Raw genomic sequence first — 14,843 nt, 5'->3', positions numbered from 1 at the left:
AAGAGCATACACAGTAAATAGAGCTACTGACCGGACCCAAACTAGGGAGGATAAAGGGTGACCCCTGTCAGACCCTCAAAGCTCTCCCTATGCTGCTAAGCACATGCCCGGATCCAAATGGTGGAACGAGGCATGCCCGCGTATCTAAGACTGATGACCACTGTAACCCCTACAATAGTGGAAGGGGCACGGCCACCGGTGCCCTGCTCAGTATATGGACGGAACCGGGGTCGCCTCGGATCCAGTCAGAAAACAAACAGAAACACTACAATGTCTGCACACTTAACTGAAGGAGCTGCAGCAGCAGTGAAGACAGATCCAAAGACAGCTGGCAATATCCGGAGTACTTGCTGCAGCAGAACACAGGTCCAGTGAATTGATAGCACACAAATGAAGATACTCAAGCAAGAGATACAACTCAAATGAGAAATATAATCCGCACCCTACAAAGGAGGAGGGGTGATTTAAAGGCAGAGAAATCAAACACAGGAGGAACAGCTGGGAGGAAGGAAACAGAAAGTAAAGACCTCATCACAGGGGCGGATAAACAGAGCAGAGAGAACTCCTCCAAGCTCTAGTAGTGACATCATCACAGGGGTGGAGAAACAGAGCTGTGAGAACGTCTCAAAGCTCTGGTAGTGACACCAGGATATCTTTCTTAATACCGTCTGGGATGAAATGGGCCGGGGCCACCTGGGGAGTGAAAATAGTAATACCTAGCGAGGACACCTGAGGAACAACGGACTCTGACGGAGGGTAGGACCCCTGGGGGGGATCGGGGCCCGAGATTCCAGCACCGACACCCTGGACTGAGCGTCAGCCACCGCGCAGACCAGGGAGTCAATGGTGGCTTGTAGATGTGTCAGCGACTGCTGAATGTCCGTGACCCCTGGCTGGACACCTGACGGGCCCGGGGAGGTCATCAATAGTTTGTATAGTTCTGCTTTGCGAGCAGAGGCTGGGTGAGGGATGCCTCTCCTATTAAGTTCAGCGATGAGCCTGGGAATGGTCCAGCTTCTCAGGGACACGGTGCCAGCCTGGCCTGAGACGGACGTTCCAGGGAGTGACATGGTGTCCTCCACATCTGAAGCATGCAACATGCTTAACCTGCAAAGAAAGAAATAATCCTGGATAACTATATGTGACCAGAATGTAGTACGACCGGTGCCCATGGAGAAGGCTTGTGTCAGTCTGGGTAACGTACCTGAGATTAATGGCTAATACCTGTGCTGATGTCGTGGGTAACCTGACCTCGGTCAAATGTTGGGTAAATGAAATGGTCAAGAATACGTTCCTGGGAGAACAAATCCATAAGAGTCGGAAGGGAGAATAGCTGGGAAGGATGACAGCCTGGGCGATCCAGGAGACAGAGATATGTGTGAGCCTGGGCGATCCAGGAGACAGAGGTGGGTATGAGCCTGGGTGATCCAGGAGACAGAGATGGGTGTGAGCCTGGGCGATCCAGGAGACAGAGGTGGGTATGAGCCTGGGCGATCCAGGAGACAGAGGCGGGTATGAGCCTGGGCGATTCATGGGACAGAGGTGGGTATGAGCCTGGGCGATCCAGGAGACACAGGTAGGTATGATCCTGGGCGATCCAGGGGACAGAGATGGGTGTGAGCCTGAGCGATCCAGGGGACAGAGATAGGTGTGAGCCTGGGCGATCCAGGAGACAGAGGCGGGTATAAGCCTGGGCGATCCAGGGGACAGAGGTAGGTGTGAGCCTGGGCGATCCAGGAGACAGAGGCGGGAATGAGCCTGGGCGATCCAGGGGACAGAGATAGGTGTGAGCCTGGGCGATCCAGAAGACAGAGGCGGGTATGAGCCTGGGCGATCGAGGAGACAGAGGCGGATATGAGCCTGTGCGATCCAGGAGACAGAGATAGGTGTGAGCCTGGATGATCCAGCGGAAAACAGGAAACAACAGCATGCAACGTAAAAGCACATACATATATCACATGGCCCTGCCGCCACTACAGATCAGTGCAGATAATTGCAGTTAATGATCAGTGAAAGATGACCGCGAATAGGTTGAGGTAAAGTCCTAATCTACATCTGACGAGACCCCCAACTCTCTTCAACCTCAGAAACTGTAATTAGTGCACTTCCAGCATGCCTAACGGGAGACACAGGAGTCCTCCCACCTGACGCCCCTACGAGTGGAGACAGAAAATAGCTTTTCATCACATTACATGCGCACTTTATACGTTTCAAAGGCTTTTATCGACAATTACATGACATTTATGCAAAGAGTCAGTATTTGCAGTGTTGGCCCTTCTTTTTCAGGACCTCTGCAATTCGACTGGGCATGCTCTCAATCAACTTCTGGGCCAATTCCTGACTGATAGCAACCCATTCTTTCATAATCACTTCTTGGAGTTTGTCAGAATTAGTGGGTTTTTGTTTGTCCACCCGCCTCTTGAGGATTGACCACAAGTTCTCAATGGGATTAAGATCTGGGGAGTTTCCAGGCCATGGACCGAAAATTTCAACATTTTGGTCCCCGAGCCACTTAGTTATCACTTTTGCCTTATGGCACGGTGCTCCATCGTGCTGGGAAATGCATTGTTCTTCACCAAACTGTTGTTGGATTGTTGGAAGAAGTTGCTGTTGGAGGGTGTTTTGGTACCATTCTTTATTCATGGCTGTGTTTTTGGGCAAAATTGTGAGTGAGCCCACTCCCTTGGATGAGAAGCAACCCCACACATGAATGGTCTCAGGATGCTTTACTGTTGGCATGACACAGGACTGATGGTAGCGCTCACCTTTTCTTCTCCGGACCAGCCTTTTTCCAGATGCCCCAAACAATCGGAAAGAGGCTTCATCGGAGAATATGACTTTGCCCCAGTCCTCAGCAGTCCATTCACCATACTTTCTGCAGAAGATCAATCTGTCCCATGTTTTTTTTGGAGAGAAATTGCTTCTTTGCTGCGCTTCTTGACACCAGGCCATCTTCCAAAAGTCTTCGCCTCACTGTGCGTGCAGATGAGCTCACACCTGCCTGCTGCCGATCCTGAGCAAGCTCTGCACTGGTGGCACTCCGATCTTGCAGCTGAATCCTCTTTAGGAGACAATCCTGGCGCTTGCTGGACTTTCTTGGACGCCCTGAAGCCTTCTTAACAAGAATTGAACCTCTTTCCTTGAAGTTCTTGATGATCCTATAAATTGTTGATTGAGGTGCAATCTTAGTAGCCACAATATCCTTGCCCGTGAAGCCATTTTTATGCAACGCAATGATGGCTGCATGCGTTTCTTTGCAGGTCACCATGGTTAACAATGGAAGAACAATGATTTCAAGCATCACCCTCCTTTTAACATGTCAAGTCTGCCATTTTAACCCAATCAGCCTGACATAATGATCTCCAGCCTTGTGCTCGTCAACATTCTCACCTGAGTTAACAAGACGATTACTGAAATGATCTCAGCAGGTCCTTTAATGACAGCAATGAAATGCAGTGGAAAGGTTTTTTTTGGATTAAGTTAATTTTCATGGCAAAGAAGGACTATGCAATTCATCTGATCACTCTTCATAACATTCTGGAGTATATGCAAATTGCTATTATAAAAACTTAAGCAGCAACTTTTCAAATTTCCAATATTTATGTAATTCTCAAAACTTTTGGCCACGACTGTATATAGCACCCGATGATACGTTCCGGCCAGCCAATCAATGTCCAGTAACCAACATGGCTATGGCATTATAGTGAGTGCCAGTACTTCCCAGCACATTTATTGGCTGCGAAGCAGCCAACAAACATGCGCAGAGGAGACTCGAGCATCGAACACCGCTATGTGCCGAACATCGCGGTGCTCGAGTGAAAATGGTGTTCGGACGAGCATGCTCGCCCAACAATAGTAGGTATGCCACTGCATAAAACAAAAATAGTTGCTTGCCTGATGAAAACCTATGGCAAGTTAGGAAGACAAGTCAACAACCTCAGTCACGTTAAAATTGGAAAAACCCTCCCAAAAATATCTCTTTTTTATTGTAGATTTTTATTGTGTGTCTGCAGTAAATCTTGTTGGTGCACAACTTAGGGGACACTATTGCATTTCTAACCCCTTAGTGACATCATTAATTTTAGCCTTAAGGACCAATAATATTTTCCCCCTTTGTGTTCTAGCAGTCATAACGTTTTTAATTTTTTTTTCAATTTTTTTTTATTTAGCTGGATTAGTTGTAGGTTTTTTAAATATGGGGTAAGTCAGTCTAATAGTAACTGATTCTGGAATATCATGTTATTAGTAACTACATATATGAAAATTTAAATTAGGGTCTAAATGTGACAGTTATCCTTTAAATAATATTTTATTTTTAGGGGGAAAGATAAAAAAAACTGCAATTTTCACATTATTTTGTAGAATTTTTTTACGGTGTTCACTGTGTGGTACAAATAATGTAATTTTATTATGTGGGTCCTTACATTGATGATAATGTCACATTTCTATATATATTTTACTGTTTTTTTTTTCTCTCCTCCTGCAGCTGCTCCCTCATTCTTCTCCAGACTGAAGAGGAGGGGGGCTGCTTTAACTGCTCATTTCTCTGGTTTGGTACCATCCAGAGAAATGGGCTTTGTATTGTTTGAAAGCTGGCATTCCAAGCTTTCAGACAATATCATGACAGCATGACAGCAATGACATTCAATAGAAGGGAAGATATTACTGATAGAATTTGGGATGCTGTGAATGAAGCTAAAAGTCAAAGTAAAAACTGATTTTACGCGCGATTATTCCTGACTCGATTTTTAACAGTGATTTCTCCTCTGTTGTTTGGGCTAATGCTGTCATTTTGGTCTTGTATGTAATGGAATGCCAGATTTCAAACAGGACCAGTTGCATGTTTCTAGCTGCTACCATTAAGGAGATAGCGGCATCTAAAGCAGCTAGCTTATTTTCCCACTGCCCGAGCTGAACTCGGGGAAAACAGTTAGGTCAGGTGGTTATCATGCAGACAACTATGCAAAAACTCAGTCTCTGCACAAGTGGCAATGCTCCTGTATATGTGCAGGGAAGGGGGGGGGTTACTCTAATACTTTATAGCACCACTGCAAGATTACTATTACATTCATAAGGTTTCCTCTGTGATTCATTATAAATAAAATTTAGTTTTGCTACATAATGCAACAGAGTAGTAATTTATATATTGAACCCATTAGTAAAGAGCTAGGAGGAAAATAGATTATACATACAGAGAGCACTATACTGTTCAGTTAACAGGTTTTCAAAGCTATATTTATTAGAAGCCAATGGCAGGGAAGGGGTTAAAATAATGAAGCCCTAGCCCCCACTGATTCGGGGTCCACAGCCCTGTCTGCTCTGACAGGCCACAGATGTGATGTATTGTTTTAGCTGCAGCAGTGATGCCACAAATACCTCTTCAGCCAATCACTGACCACAGTAGTCTACATCATAAAACCGCTGATACCAGTGATTGGCTGCAGCAGTATATTGGATGTAACTGCTGCAGCCAAAACAGAAAATCATGACTGCAGCAGAGAGGAAAGAAAGGCAGTGTGGGTTCAGTGGTGTCTGGGAAGGTAAGTTAAAGTTTTATTATTTTGACCACTTCCCTGCAGTTGGACCTAAATAAATGTAACTTGGAAAACCCCTTTAGCAAGAAGCTATTGAACATACCTGCAGTTACTATGCAAGGGGAGAGTCCATGGAAAGCCTTTTTGCAATTGACACAAAATGCATATTGGCAGACTGAGCAAATGCCCATTTTACCATCTGGCTCCTGCAAGACTGGTGTCTGACAGCTTAGACGTGGACAGTAAATGACATCTGCCATTAAATCCAAGCTTGACTGCAAGAGGAGACCATCATAGCGGCTGAAAAGCTGCTCCCCTACAAGATCCTTTACCTGCAAGTAAACATGGACATGAACAATGGACATCTGTATGCAAACATGAAATTCAGAGATCTGAAATAGAATATGCAGTACATATATGAAATACATATTAATGTAGTAAAACCAGAAAAGTAGGGTTTTCTTAAATACACAATTTATGAAGACAAAGAAGACTATGGGTAGGTAAATAAGACTATATTGCACTTTCGCAGGACACTACATTGTGCGCACAATTATTAGGAAAGTTGTATTTTTGAGGATTAATTGCATTATTGAAGAACTACAGTGCTGTTGGTCAATTCAAATTGTTAATAAACCTGAATATTTAAGAAAGTAAAAGTGAAGTTTTGACTTTCTCTTTAATAACAGTCATGAGCCTTCCATCCATGGAGTCTGTCAGTTTCTTTATCTGTTGACCAACAGCTTTTTGTGTAGCAGTCCCAGACACCACAACATCTCAAGTTTAAGAAGGGCCCACAAGTAGGGTTTAGGTCAGGTGAGGAAGTAGGGCATGTCATTATTCTTTCATCTGTAAGGCCTTTACTGGATAGCAAAGCAGTGGAGTACCTCGATGCATGCAATGAAGGATTGTCCCATGTAAAAATCATGTTTTTCTTCAAAGATGCAGACTTTTTCCTGTACCGCTGCTTGAAGAAAGTGTCTTCTAAAAACTGGCAGTAGGTTTGGAAGTTGATTTTGAATCTGTCTTTAATACAAAAAGGTCCAACTAGCTTATCTTTAATAATACCAGCCCATAGCAGCGCCCCACCTCTACCATGCTCTGCTGGTGTCTAAGTTGAAGTGGAGCTCTTTGCCCCTTACTGATCCAGCCACAGACCGATCCATCTGGTCCGTCAAGAGTCACTCTCATCTCATCAGTCCATAAAAGCTTTGAAAAATCTGTCTTCTCATATTTCTTGGCCCAGTTTTGACGTTTCAACTTACAGTACGTGTCTTGTTCAGTGTTGGTTAGACTTCCTTACCTTGGTCACGCCTCTGAGCACTGAACACCTTGCACTTCGTGGCACTCCAGGGAGGTTGCAGTTCTGGAATATGACAGCACTGCAGGATAATCAGTTCCTGGTCGCTTCACACTTGATTCTTCTCAAATGATTGGCAGTTAATTTGCATCTTTTTTCTCAACACGTTTCTTGCGACCCTGTTTACTATTTACAGCAAAATGTTTGATGGTTCTGTTATCACATCACAATATCTTTGCAATTTCAAGAATGCTGCATCTCTCTGAAATACTTTTAACAGTTGTTGACTTTTCAGATTCAGTTAAATTTCTTTTTTGGCTCATAAGGTGTGCCTAATAATTATGCACACCTTGATATAAAGTCTTGATTTCCTTAGGCCACACCCTCCCTCATTACACAAATACCCATCACCTGATATGCTTCAATCCAATAAGCTTTTAAGTTTAAACAGCTTGGCGTTGAAAAATATGCATAAAAATAATGATATGGTCGTTATACTCACTTGTCTAATAATTGTGTACATGGTGTAGACAACTAGAACCTATTGCTCAGGCCTACTCCCACAGGGGAAGATGCCTTAAACACCCTGAAGTGGCCAGCCATAGGCTGAGGAAGATTAAGGACAATGAGAGGCAGAGTAAGTGAGAGACAGGGCTGAGCCTGCATGGTCTGAACAGTTCAGTGCTGCTCTGGTGGCTAGGACCACTGGGAGAAAGCAGCAAAATGCTGCCACTGGAGACGCAGCAGGAGAGAGCAAGTGAGTATTCTGGCAGCTGTAGGAGTGAGATGGTAGGTACATAAACACTGCTTTAACACCTACTAAAATAAAGTTCAACGATGAGCCCCACCAACTAGTTTAGAGAAGACAGATCTACAGTTTGACAAAACAAAGGTGAAAGAACAGCACAACCGGACTTTTAGACCAAAACCGATTTGCAACAGCCGTGGAGGGACAGCAGATCCCAGCAGTCCAGGAATAACGATGCAAAATAGGAATCACAGCAGCATATCCAGTGCGTCTTTGATTGGAAGGCTTGAGTGCACACACAGACAAAATACGATGTTTCGGCTATGCAGTAGCCTTTGTCAAGTATACAAATGGTAAAAACTAGCAATGTTAAATACATACAGTACAGACCAAAAGTTTGGACACACCTTCTCATTCAAAGAGTTTTCTTTATTTTCATGACTATGAAAATTGTAGATTCACACTGAAGGCATCAAAACTATGAATTAACACATGTGGAATTATATACATAACAAACAAGTGTGAAACAACTGAAAATATGTCATATTCTAGGTTCTTCAAAGTAGCCATCTTTTGCTTTGATTACTGCTTTGCACACTCTTGGCATTCTCTTGATGAGCTTCAAGAGGTAGTCCCCTGAAATGGTTTTCACTTCACAGGTGTGCCCTGTCAGGTTTAATAAGTGGGATTTCTTGCCTTATAAATGGGGTTGGGACCATCAGTGGCGTTGAGGAGAAGTCAGGTGGATACACAGCTGTTAGTCCTACTGAATAGACTGTTAGAATTTGTATTATGGCAAGAAAAAAGCAGCTAAGTAAAGAAAAATGAGTGGCCATCATTACTTTAAGAAATGAAGGTCAGTCAGCCGAAAAATTGGGAAAACTTTGAAAGTAAGGGCTATTTGACCATGAAGGAGAGTGATGGGGTGCTGCGCCAGATGACCTGGCCTCCACAGTCACCGGACCTGAACCCAATCGAGATGGTTTGGGGTGAGCTGGACCGCAGAGTAAAGGCAAAAGGGCCAACAAGTGCTAAGCATCTCTGGGAACTACTTCAAGACTGTTGGAAGACCATTTCAGGGGACTACCTCTTGAAGCTCATCAAGAGAATGCCAAGAGTGTGCAAAGCAGTAATCAAAGCAAAAGGTGGCTACTTTGAAGAACCTAGAATATGACATATTTTCAGTTGTTTCACACTTGTTTGTTATGTGTATAATTCCACATGTGTTAATTCATAGTTTTGATGCCTTCATAGTCATGAAAATAAAGAAAACTCTTTGAATGAGAAGGTGTGTCCAAACTTTTGGTCTGTACTGTACATGTGACCACTCCCACAACATCTTGGAGCCAATCATTAAGGGGCTTAGCCCACTCGATATATCAGTGCAATTAAAAACAGACTCATAAATAATCAGGCCATCTGAAATATAGTGTGTACCTGAAACTTATGAAACATCGTCTGATAGTGTTAGGCATCTTCACATCCACTTCGATGTTTTGGCCAATCGCACTGCGCATGTCAGTGATGTCATCACGCTACCTGCGTGACGTGCAGTTGTCAATCAGGTGACCAACGTGTCATCAAGTCACATGATGGTCATGTGTTGGGCGCAAGGTCCTTTGCCCACATATACCTGCAACCACATTAAAAAGGTCCTATCACCGGACCTCCGCTCGGCCCATGTGTGTCAACGGGGACATATAATGTATCTCACATAGACTACAACACAGAGACAGAGCGGTATATCCACCCTAAATATAAAATGGATAATCCATGAGGTTGGACGCACGCAGAGCCCTGCAATCTGACGATAAATGGATGGGGGAAAAAAGGCATAACTCCAACGGAGTCCGACGAAACAATGTACAGTATAAGATACACCACACATAAATATATATTGTTAATAAAAGTGTGACAATAGTGATGAAACAAAAAAAATCTTAATCTACCATTAAAAACTTTGTCTATACTGAGTCAGACATGAATAGAATTCTACCTACAGTTGCAAGAAAAAGTATGTGAACCCTTTGGAATGATATGGATTTCTGCACAAATTGGTCATAAAATGTGATCTGATCTTCATCTAAATCACAACAATAGACAATCACAGTCTGCTTAAACTAATAACACACAAATAATTAAATGTTACCATGTTTTTATTGAACACACCATGTAAACATTCACAGTGCAGGTGGAAAAAGTATGTGAACCCTTGGATTTAATAACTGGTTGAACCTCATTTGGCAGCAATAACTTCAAGCAAACATTTCCTGTAGTTGCAGATCAGACGTGCACAACGGTCAGGAGTAATTCTTGACCATTCCTCTTTACAGAACTGTTTCAGTTCAGCAATATTGTTGGGATGTCTGGTGTGAATCGCTTTCTTGAGGTCATGCCACAGCATCTCAATCGGGTTGAGGTCAGGACTCTGACTGGGCCACTCCAGAAGGCGTATTTTGTTCTGTTTAAGCCATTCTGTTGTTGATTTACTTCTATGCTTTGGGTTGTTGTCCTGTTGCAACACCCATCTTCTGTTGAGCTTCAGCTGGTGGACAGATGGCCTTAAGTTCTCCTGCAAAATGTCTTGATAAACTTGGGAATTCATTTTGCCTTCGATGATAGCAATCCGTCCAGGCCCTGACGCAGCAAAGCCGCCCCAAACCATAATGCCCCCACCACCATACTTCACAGTTGGGATGAGGTTTTGATGTTGGTGTGCTGTGCCTCTTTTTCTCCACACATAGTGTTGTGTGTTTCTTCCAAACAACTCAACTTTGGTTTCATCTGTCCACAGAATATTTTGCCAGTACTGTTGTGGAACATCCAAGTGCTCATGTGCAAACTGTAAACGTGCAGCAATGTTTTTTTTGGACAGCAGTGGCTTCCTCTGAGGTATCCTCCCATGAAATCCATTCTTGTTTAGTGTTTTACTTATCGTAGATTCGCTAACAGGGATGTTAGCATATGCCAGAGACTTTTGTAAGTCTTTAGCTGACACTATAAGATTCTTCTTCACCTCATTGAGTAGTCTGCGCTGTGCTCTTGCAGTCATCTTTACAGGACGGATACTCCTAGGGAGAGTAGCAGCAGTGCTGAACTGTCTCCATTTATAGACAATTTGTCTTACCGTGGACTGATGAACAGCAAGGCTTTTGGAGATACTTTTATAACACTTTCCAGCTTTATGCAAGTCAACAATTCTAAATCGTAGGTCTTCTGAGAGCTCTTTTGTGCGAGGCATCATTCACATCAGGCAATGCTTCTTGTGAAAAGCAAACCCAGAACTGGTGTGCGTTTTTTATAGGGAAGGGCAGCTGTAACCAACACCTCCAATCTCATCTCATTGATTGGACTCCAGTTGGCTGACATCTCACTCCAATTAGCTCTTGGAGATGTCATTAGTCTAGGGGTTCACATACTTTTTCCACCTCCACTGTGAATGTTTACATGGTTTGTTCAATAAAAACATGGTAACATTTAATTCTTTGAGTGTTATTAGTTTAAGCAGACTGTGATTGTCTATTGTTGTGACTTAGATGAAGATCAGATCACATTTTATGACCAATTTGTACAGAACACCATATCATTCCAAAGGGTTCACATACTTTTTCTTGCAACTGTATCTATACTGTTTACATTAAATTCAATATTGAGTCCCTGGGGTTGTAACGATTGTAAAATGAAGATCCATTTCAGCTCTTTTTTTCTCAACATATGTTCCCTATCGCCACACCTTTTGGGGACGTCAGAGTCAATGACCCTAAATCTATGAAATGTAGCTCCTCCAGAGTGTCCACAGTCAATGAAGTGCTTAGCCACCGGTTTGTCCACCATTTTTTTCCTAATAGTACTTTTGTGTTTGTTAATGCGCTCCCTAATTTCCATGGTTGTTTCTCCCAGATAGATCAAACTACAGGGACAAACAATCATGTAGATTACAAACTTGGACCGACATGTATAATATCCTGCAATGTTGTATTTCTTGCCACTATAAGAGTGTACAAAGGTGTTCCCCTTTAACATATTCCCACAGTTGCAACAACCCAAGCATGGGAAATTCCCCATCTTTCTGGATTTAAGGTAAGTTTGACCCCCTTTAATATCATCTCCTGTGTCGGTTTTTATCAGTTTGTCACGGCAATTGGTGCCCGTTTATATATGCCATCAATGGCGGATTATCAAATTCGTGTATAGTCGGGAAACCCCTATGGAGGATATGCCACTCTTTCCTTAGAATATGTGTTATATCCGCACTGTGGTTACCATAGGTGGAAACAAACAGGATACGTGCCGTATCACTACTCGTAGGAGAAGACTGAAATGTGGACACTCTGTCAACTAAAGAGATCCTGGCCATAGACCTGTGTAAAAGCCTACCAGGGTACCATCTCTGAGTGAATTTGTTACACATCTCGTTGATCCGATGATTGAATACATGATCATCAGATACAACACGTCTAACACGCAGCATCTGACTCCAAAGCAGGGAATCTAACATGCAGGGTGGATGACAACTGTCATGTCTCAGGAGGTTGTTCCTGTCGGTAGGCTTTTTATACAAGTCTGTTTTCAATTGGCCCTCTTCAATGTAAACCCTGACGTCAAAAAACTGTAACTCCTCAGAAGAGGAAGTCACAGTAAATTGAAGGCCGGGTACCCCATTGTTCAGTTGTACATGAAACTCATTCAAAGAGTCAATAGACCCACTCCAAATCATAAACATGTCGTCAATGTAGCTCCTCCAGCACAGGACCCACTGATAGAAAGGTGATGCATATACCAGTTTGTCATCAACCTCCGCCATGAACATGTTGGCATAAGTTGGTGCCACGTTGGAACCTATGGCCACACCACGTGACTGTTGGTAAAAGGTGTTGCCAAAGAGAAAATAATTCCTCTTCAGGACTAACTCTAGGAGGCTGAGGACAAATCGACGAGCATCAGGAGTGAGTCCCGTACCGGCCAGGGCCACATCGACGACATTTAATCCGTAATCGTGTGAAATAGACGTATACAGTGATACAACATCAAAACTGACCAAATAAAAATGAGCAGGTAAAGTAATCTCACTTAGTTTCGTCAAAAAATGTCCTGTATCCCTGACATAGGAGGGCGCTGAGGTTGCATGGACACGGAGCAGTCTGTCCAAAAAGATAGCAATAGTGCTAAAGATAGATCCCCTGCCAGACACAATAAGTCTGCCAGGAGGATCAATCAGACTTTTGTGTATCTTGGGGAGCACATAAATCAGCGGGGTGACGGGGTGCGAAACCTTGAGAAACTGGCATAAATCTGCATCTATGATACCCCGTGCATGGGCCGTGTCAACTAAATCAGTGACCAACCTAGCAATCTCCCATTTGGGATCCTGTCTCAAAGTTTCATATACCTCACCGTCACCCAGGGGCGTAACTAGAAGTGACTAGGCCCCACAGCAAATATTTGTAAGGGCCCCTCCAGCGCGCTTCGCACCTCCCTCCTTCTGTGTAAATCCCACTCCTTTGGCACAGTGTAGCGGTATACTGTATATTGTGTGGCACAGTGGATGCTATATGTGTAGAACATAAACATATTTCATAGGAAAACTTACAGTTACTTGACCCTTGGGGATCTCGGACACCACTTCAACACTTTGGTCGGGGGCTCGGCGGAGCTGATGTTGTGCTTTATCCTAATGAGAAAGATTTCATAATAAGGATTTGGAGAAGGGGCAGAGGGATAGCAGAGCAGGGAGAGGCTGGTGTGCTACTAGGGGGTCATACCATGGGGGAGTAATAAAGCCCACTATAATGCCCCCCCCAGTAGTAATAATTCTCCTTATAATGTGACAGTGCAAAAATAACCCCTTGTAATGCCCCCAGTTGAGCTAATGTCCCCATAGTGCCCCCATAATGTCCCAGTATAAAATACCCCTATATAGTGCCCCCAGTAAATTCCCCCATAGTGCACCTCTCCCCCCTTCCTGCTAGTGCCCCCCATAATGTACCAGTATAAAATGCCCCATATATAGTGCCCCAGTAGATGCCCCTCAGTGTCCGGCCTCTGATAGGCTGCCGGCCTAGTGTCCCCCAATAATGTGCCAGTAAGTGTCCCCATAGATGCCCCCCCATCATGTGCCAGTATCAAGTGCCTCCCCCCCCCCCACATGTCCCAGTATCATAGTGCCATCTCCCCCCCCCATGTGCCAGTATCAAGTGCCTCTCTCCTTCCCACCCCCCATGTGCCAGTATCATAGTGCCAAACCCCCCGATGTGCCAGTATCAAGTGCCTCTCTCTTCCCCCCCCCCCATGTCCCAGTATCATAGTGCCATCTCCCCTCCAAAAAAAGTGCCAGTATCAAGTGCCTCTCTCCACCCCCATGTGCCAGTATCATAGTGCCAAACCCACCCATGTGCCAGTATCAAGTGCCAACCCCCCCCCACATGCCAGTATCAAGTGCCTCTCTCCTCCCCCCCATGTCCCAGTATCATAGTGCCATCTCCCCCTCACAAAAAAAGTGCCAGTATCAAGTGCCTCTCTCCCTCCCCCCCCATGTGCCAGAATCAGGTGCCAACCCCTCTCCCCCCCCAGGTGCCAGTATCAGGTGCCTCTCTCCCCCCCATGTGCTAGTATCAGGTGCCAACCCCCCCTCCCCCCAGGTGTCAGTATCAAGTGCCTCTCTCCTCCCCCCCATGTCCCAGTATCATAGTGCCATCTCCCCCCCCCCAAAAAAAAGTGCCAGTATCAAGTGCATCTCTCCCCCCCCATGTGCCAGTATCAGGTGCCAACCCCCCCCCCCCCCCCAGGTGCCAGTATCAGGTGCAAACCCCTCTCCCCCCATGTGCCAGTATCAGGTGCCTCTCTCTCCCCCCCCCCCATGTGCCAGTATCAGGTGCCAACCCCCCCAGGTGCCAGTATCAGGTGCCAACCCCCCTCCCCCATGTGCCAGTATCAGGTGCCAACCCCCCTCCCCCCATGTGCCAGTATCAAGTGCCCCCCGCTCCCCCCATGGCAGTAATAGTCGGGTATTAAAAAAAATATAATAAACACTTCTACTTACCTCCATGTCAGCGATGCGATGCAGCCTCTTCCTGTGTCCCGCCCTGTATGTCCATATATGGAGTCAGTGCTTGTATTTCAGAAAAGTTTCTGCTGGGATTCGAACCCACGACCTTCTGTATCAGAGGCAAAGCACTTAACCACAAGACCATAAGAGCTGCCTTGCTGCTGACTGAAAAAATATGAGACTTCTACTGTTATAGCTGGCTAAGTGTACATCTAT

General features: G+C 44.7%; 1 protein-coding gene across 1 annotated transcript in view; it reads right to left on the bottom strand.

Annotated features, from left to right (window-relative positions):
- LOC120977783 (E3 ubiquitin-protein ligase RNF14-like) overlaps positions 1–14,843 on the bottom strand; it is a 174,533-nt gene that overhangs the window by 35,376 nt on the left and 124,314 nt on the right. Inside the window, exon 5 of the mRNA XM_040405902.1 lies at positions 5,638–5,866. Coding sequence (XP_040261836.1) covers positions 5,638–5,866 — 229 coding nt within the window. The remainder of the gene's footprint in view (positions 1–5,637; positions 5,867–14,843) is intronic.

Source organism: Bufo bufo, chromosome 1 (genome assembly GCF_905171765.1).
Source record: "Bufo bufo chromosome 1, aBufBuf1.1, whole genome shotgun sequence".
In the NCBI taxonomy this organism is placed as follows: domain Eukaryota; kingdom Metazoa; phylum Chordata; class Amphibia; order Anura; family Bufonidae; genus Bufo; species Bufo bufo.
This window is presented reverse-complemented; position numbering and strand designations above follow the sequence as displayed.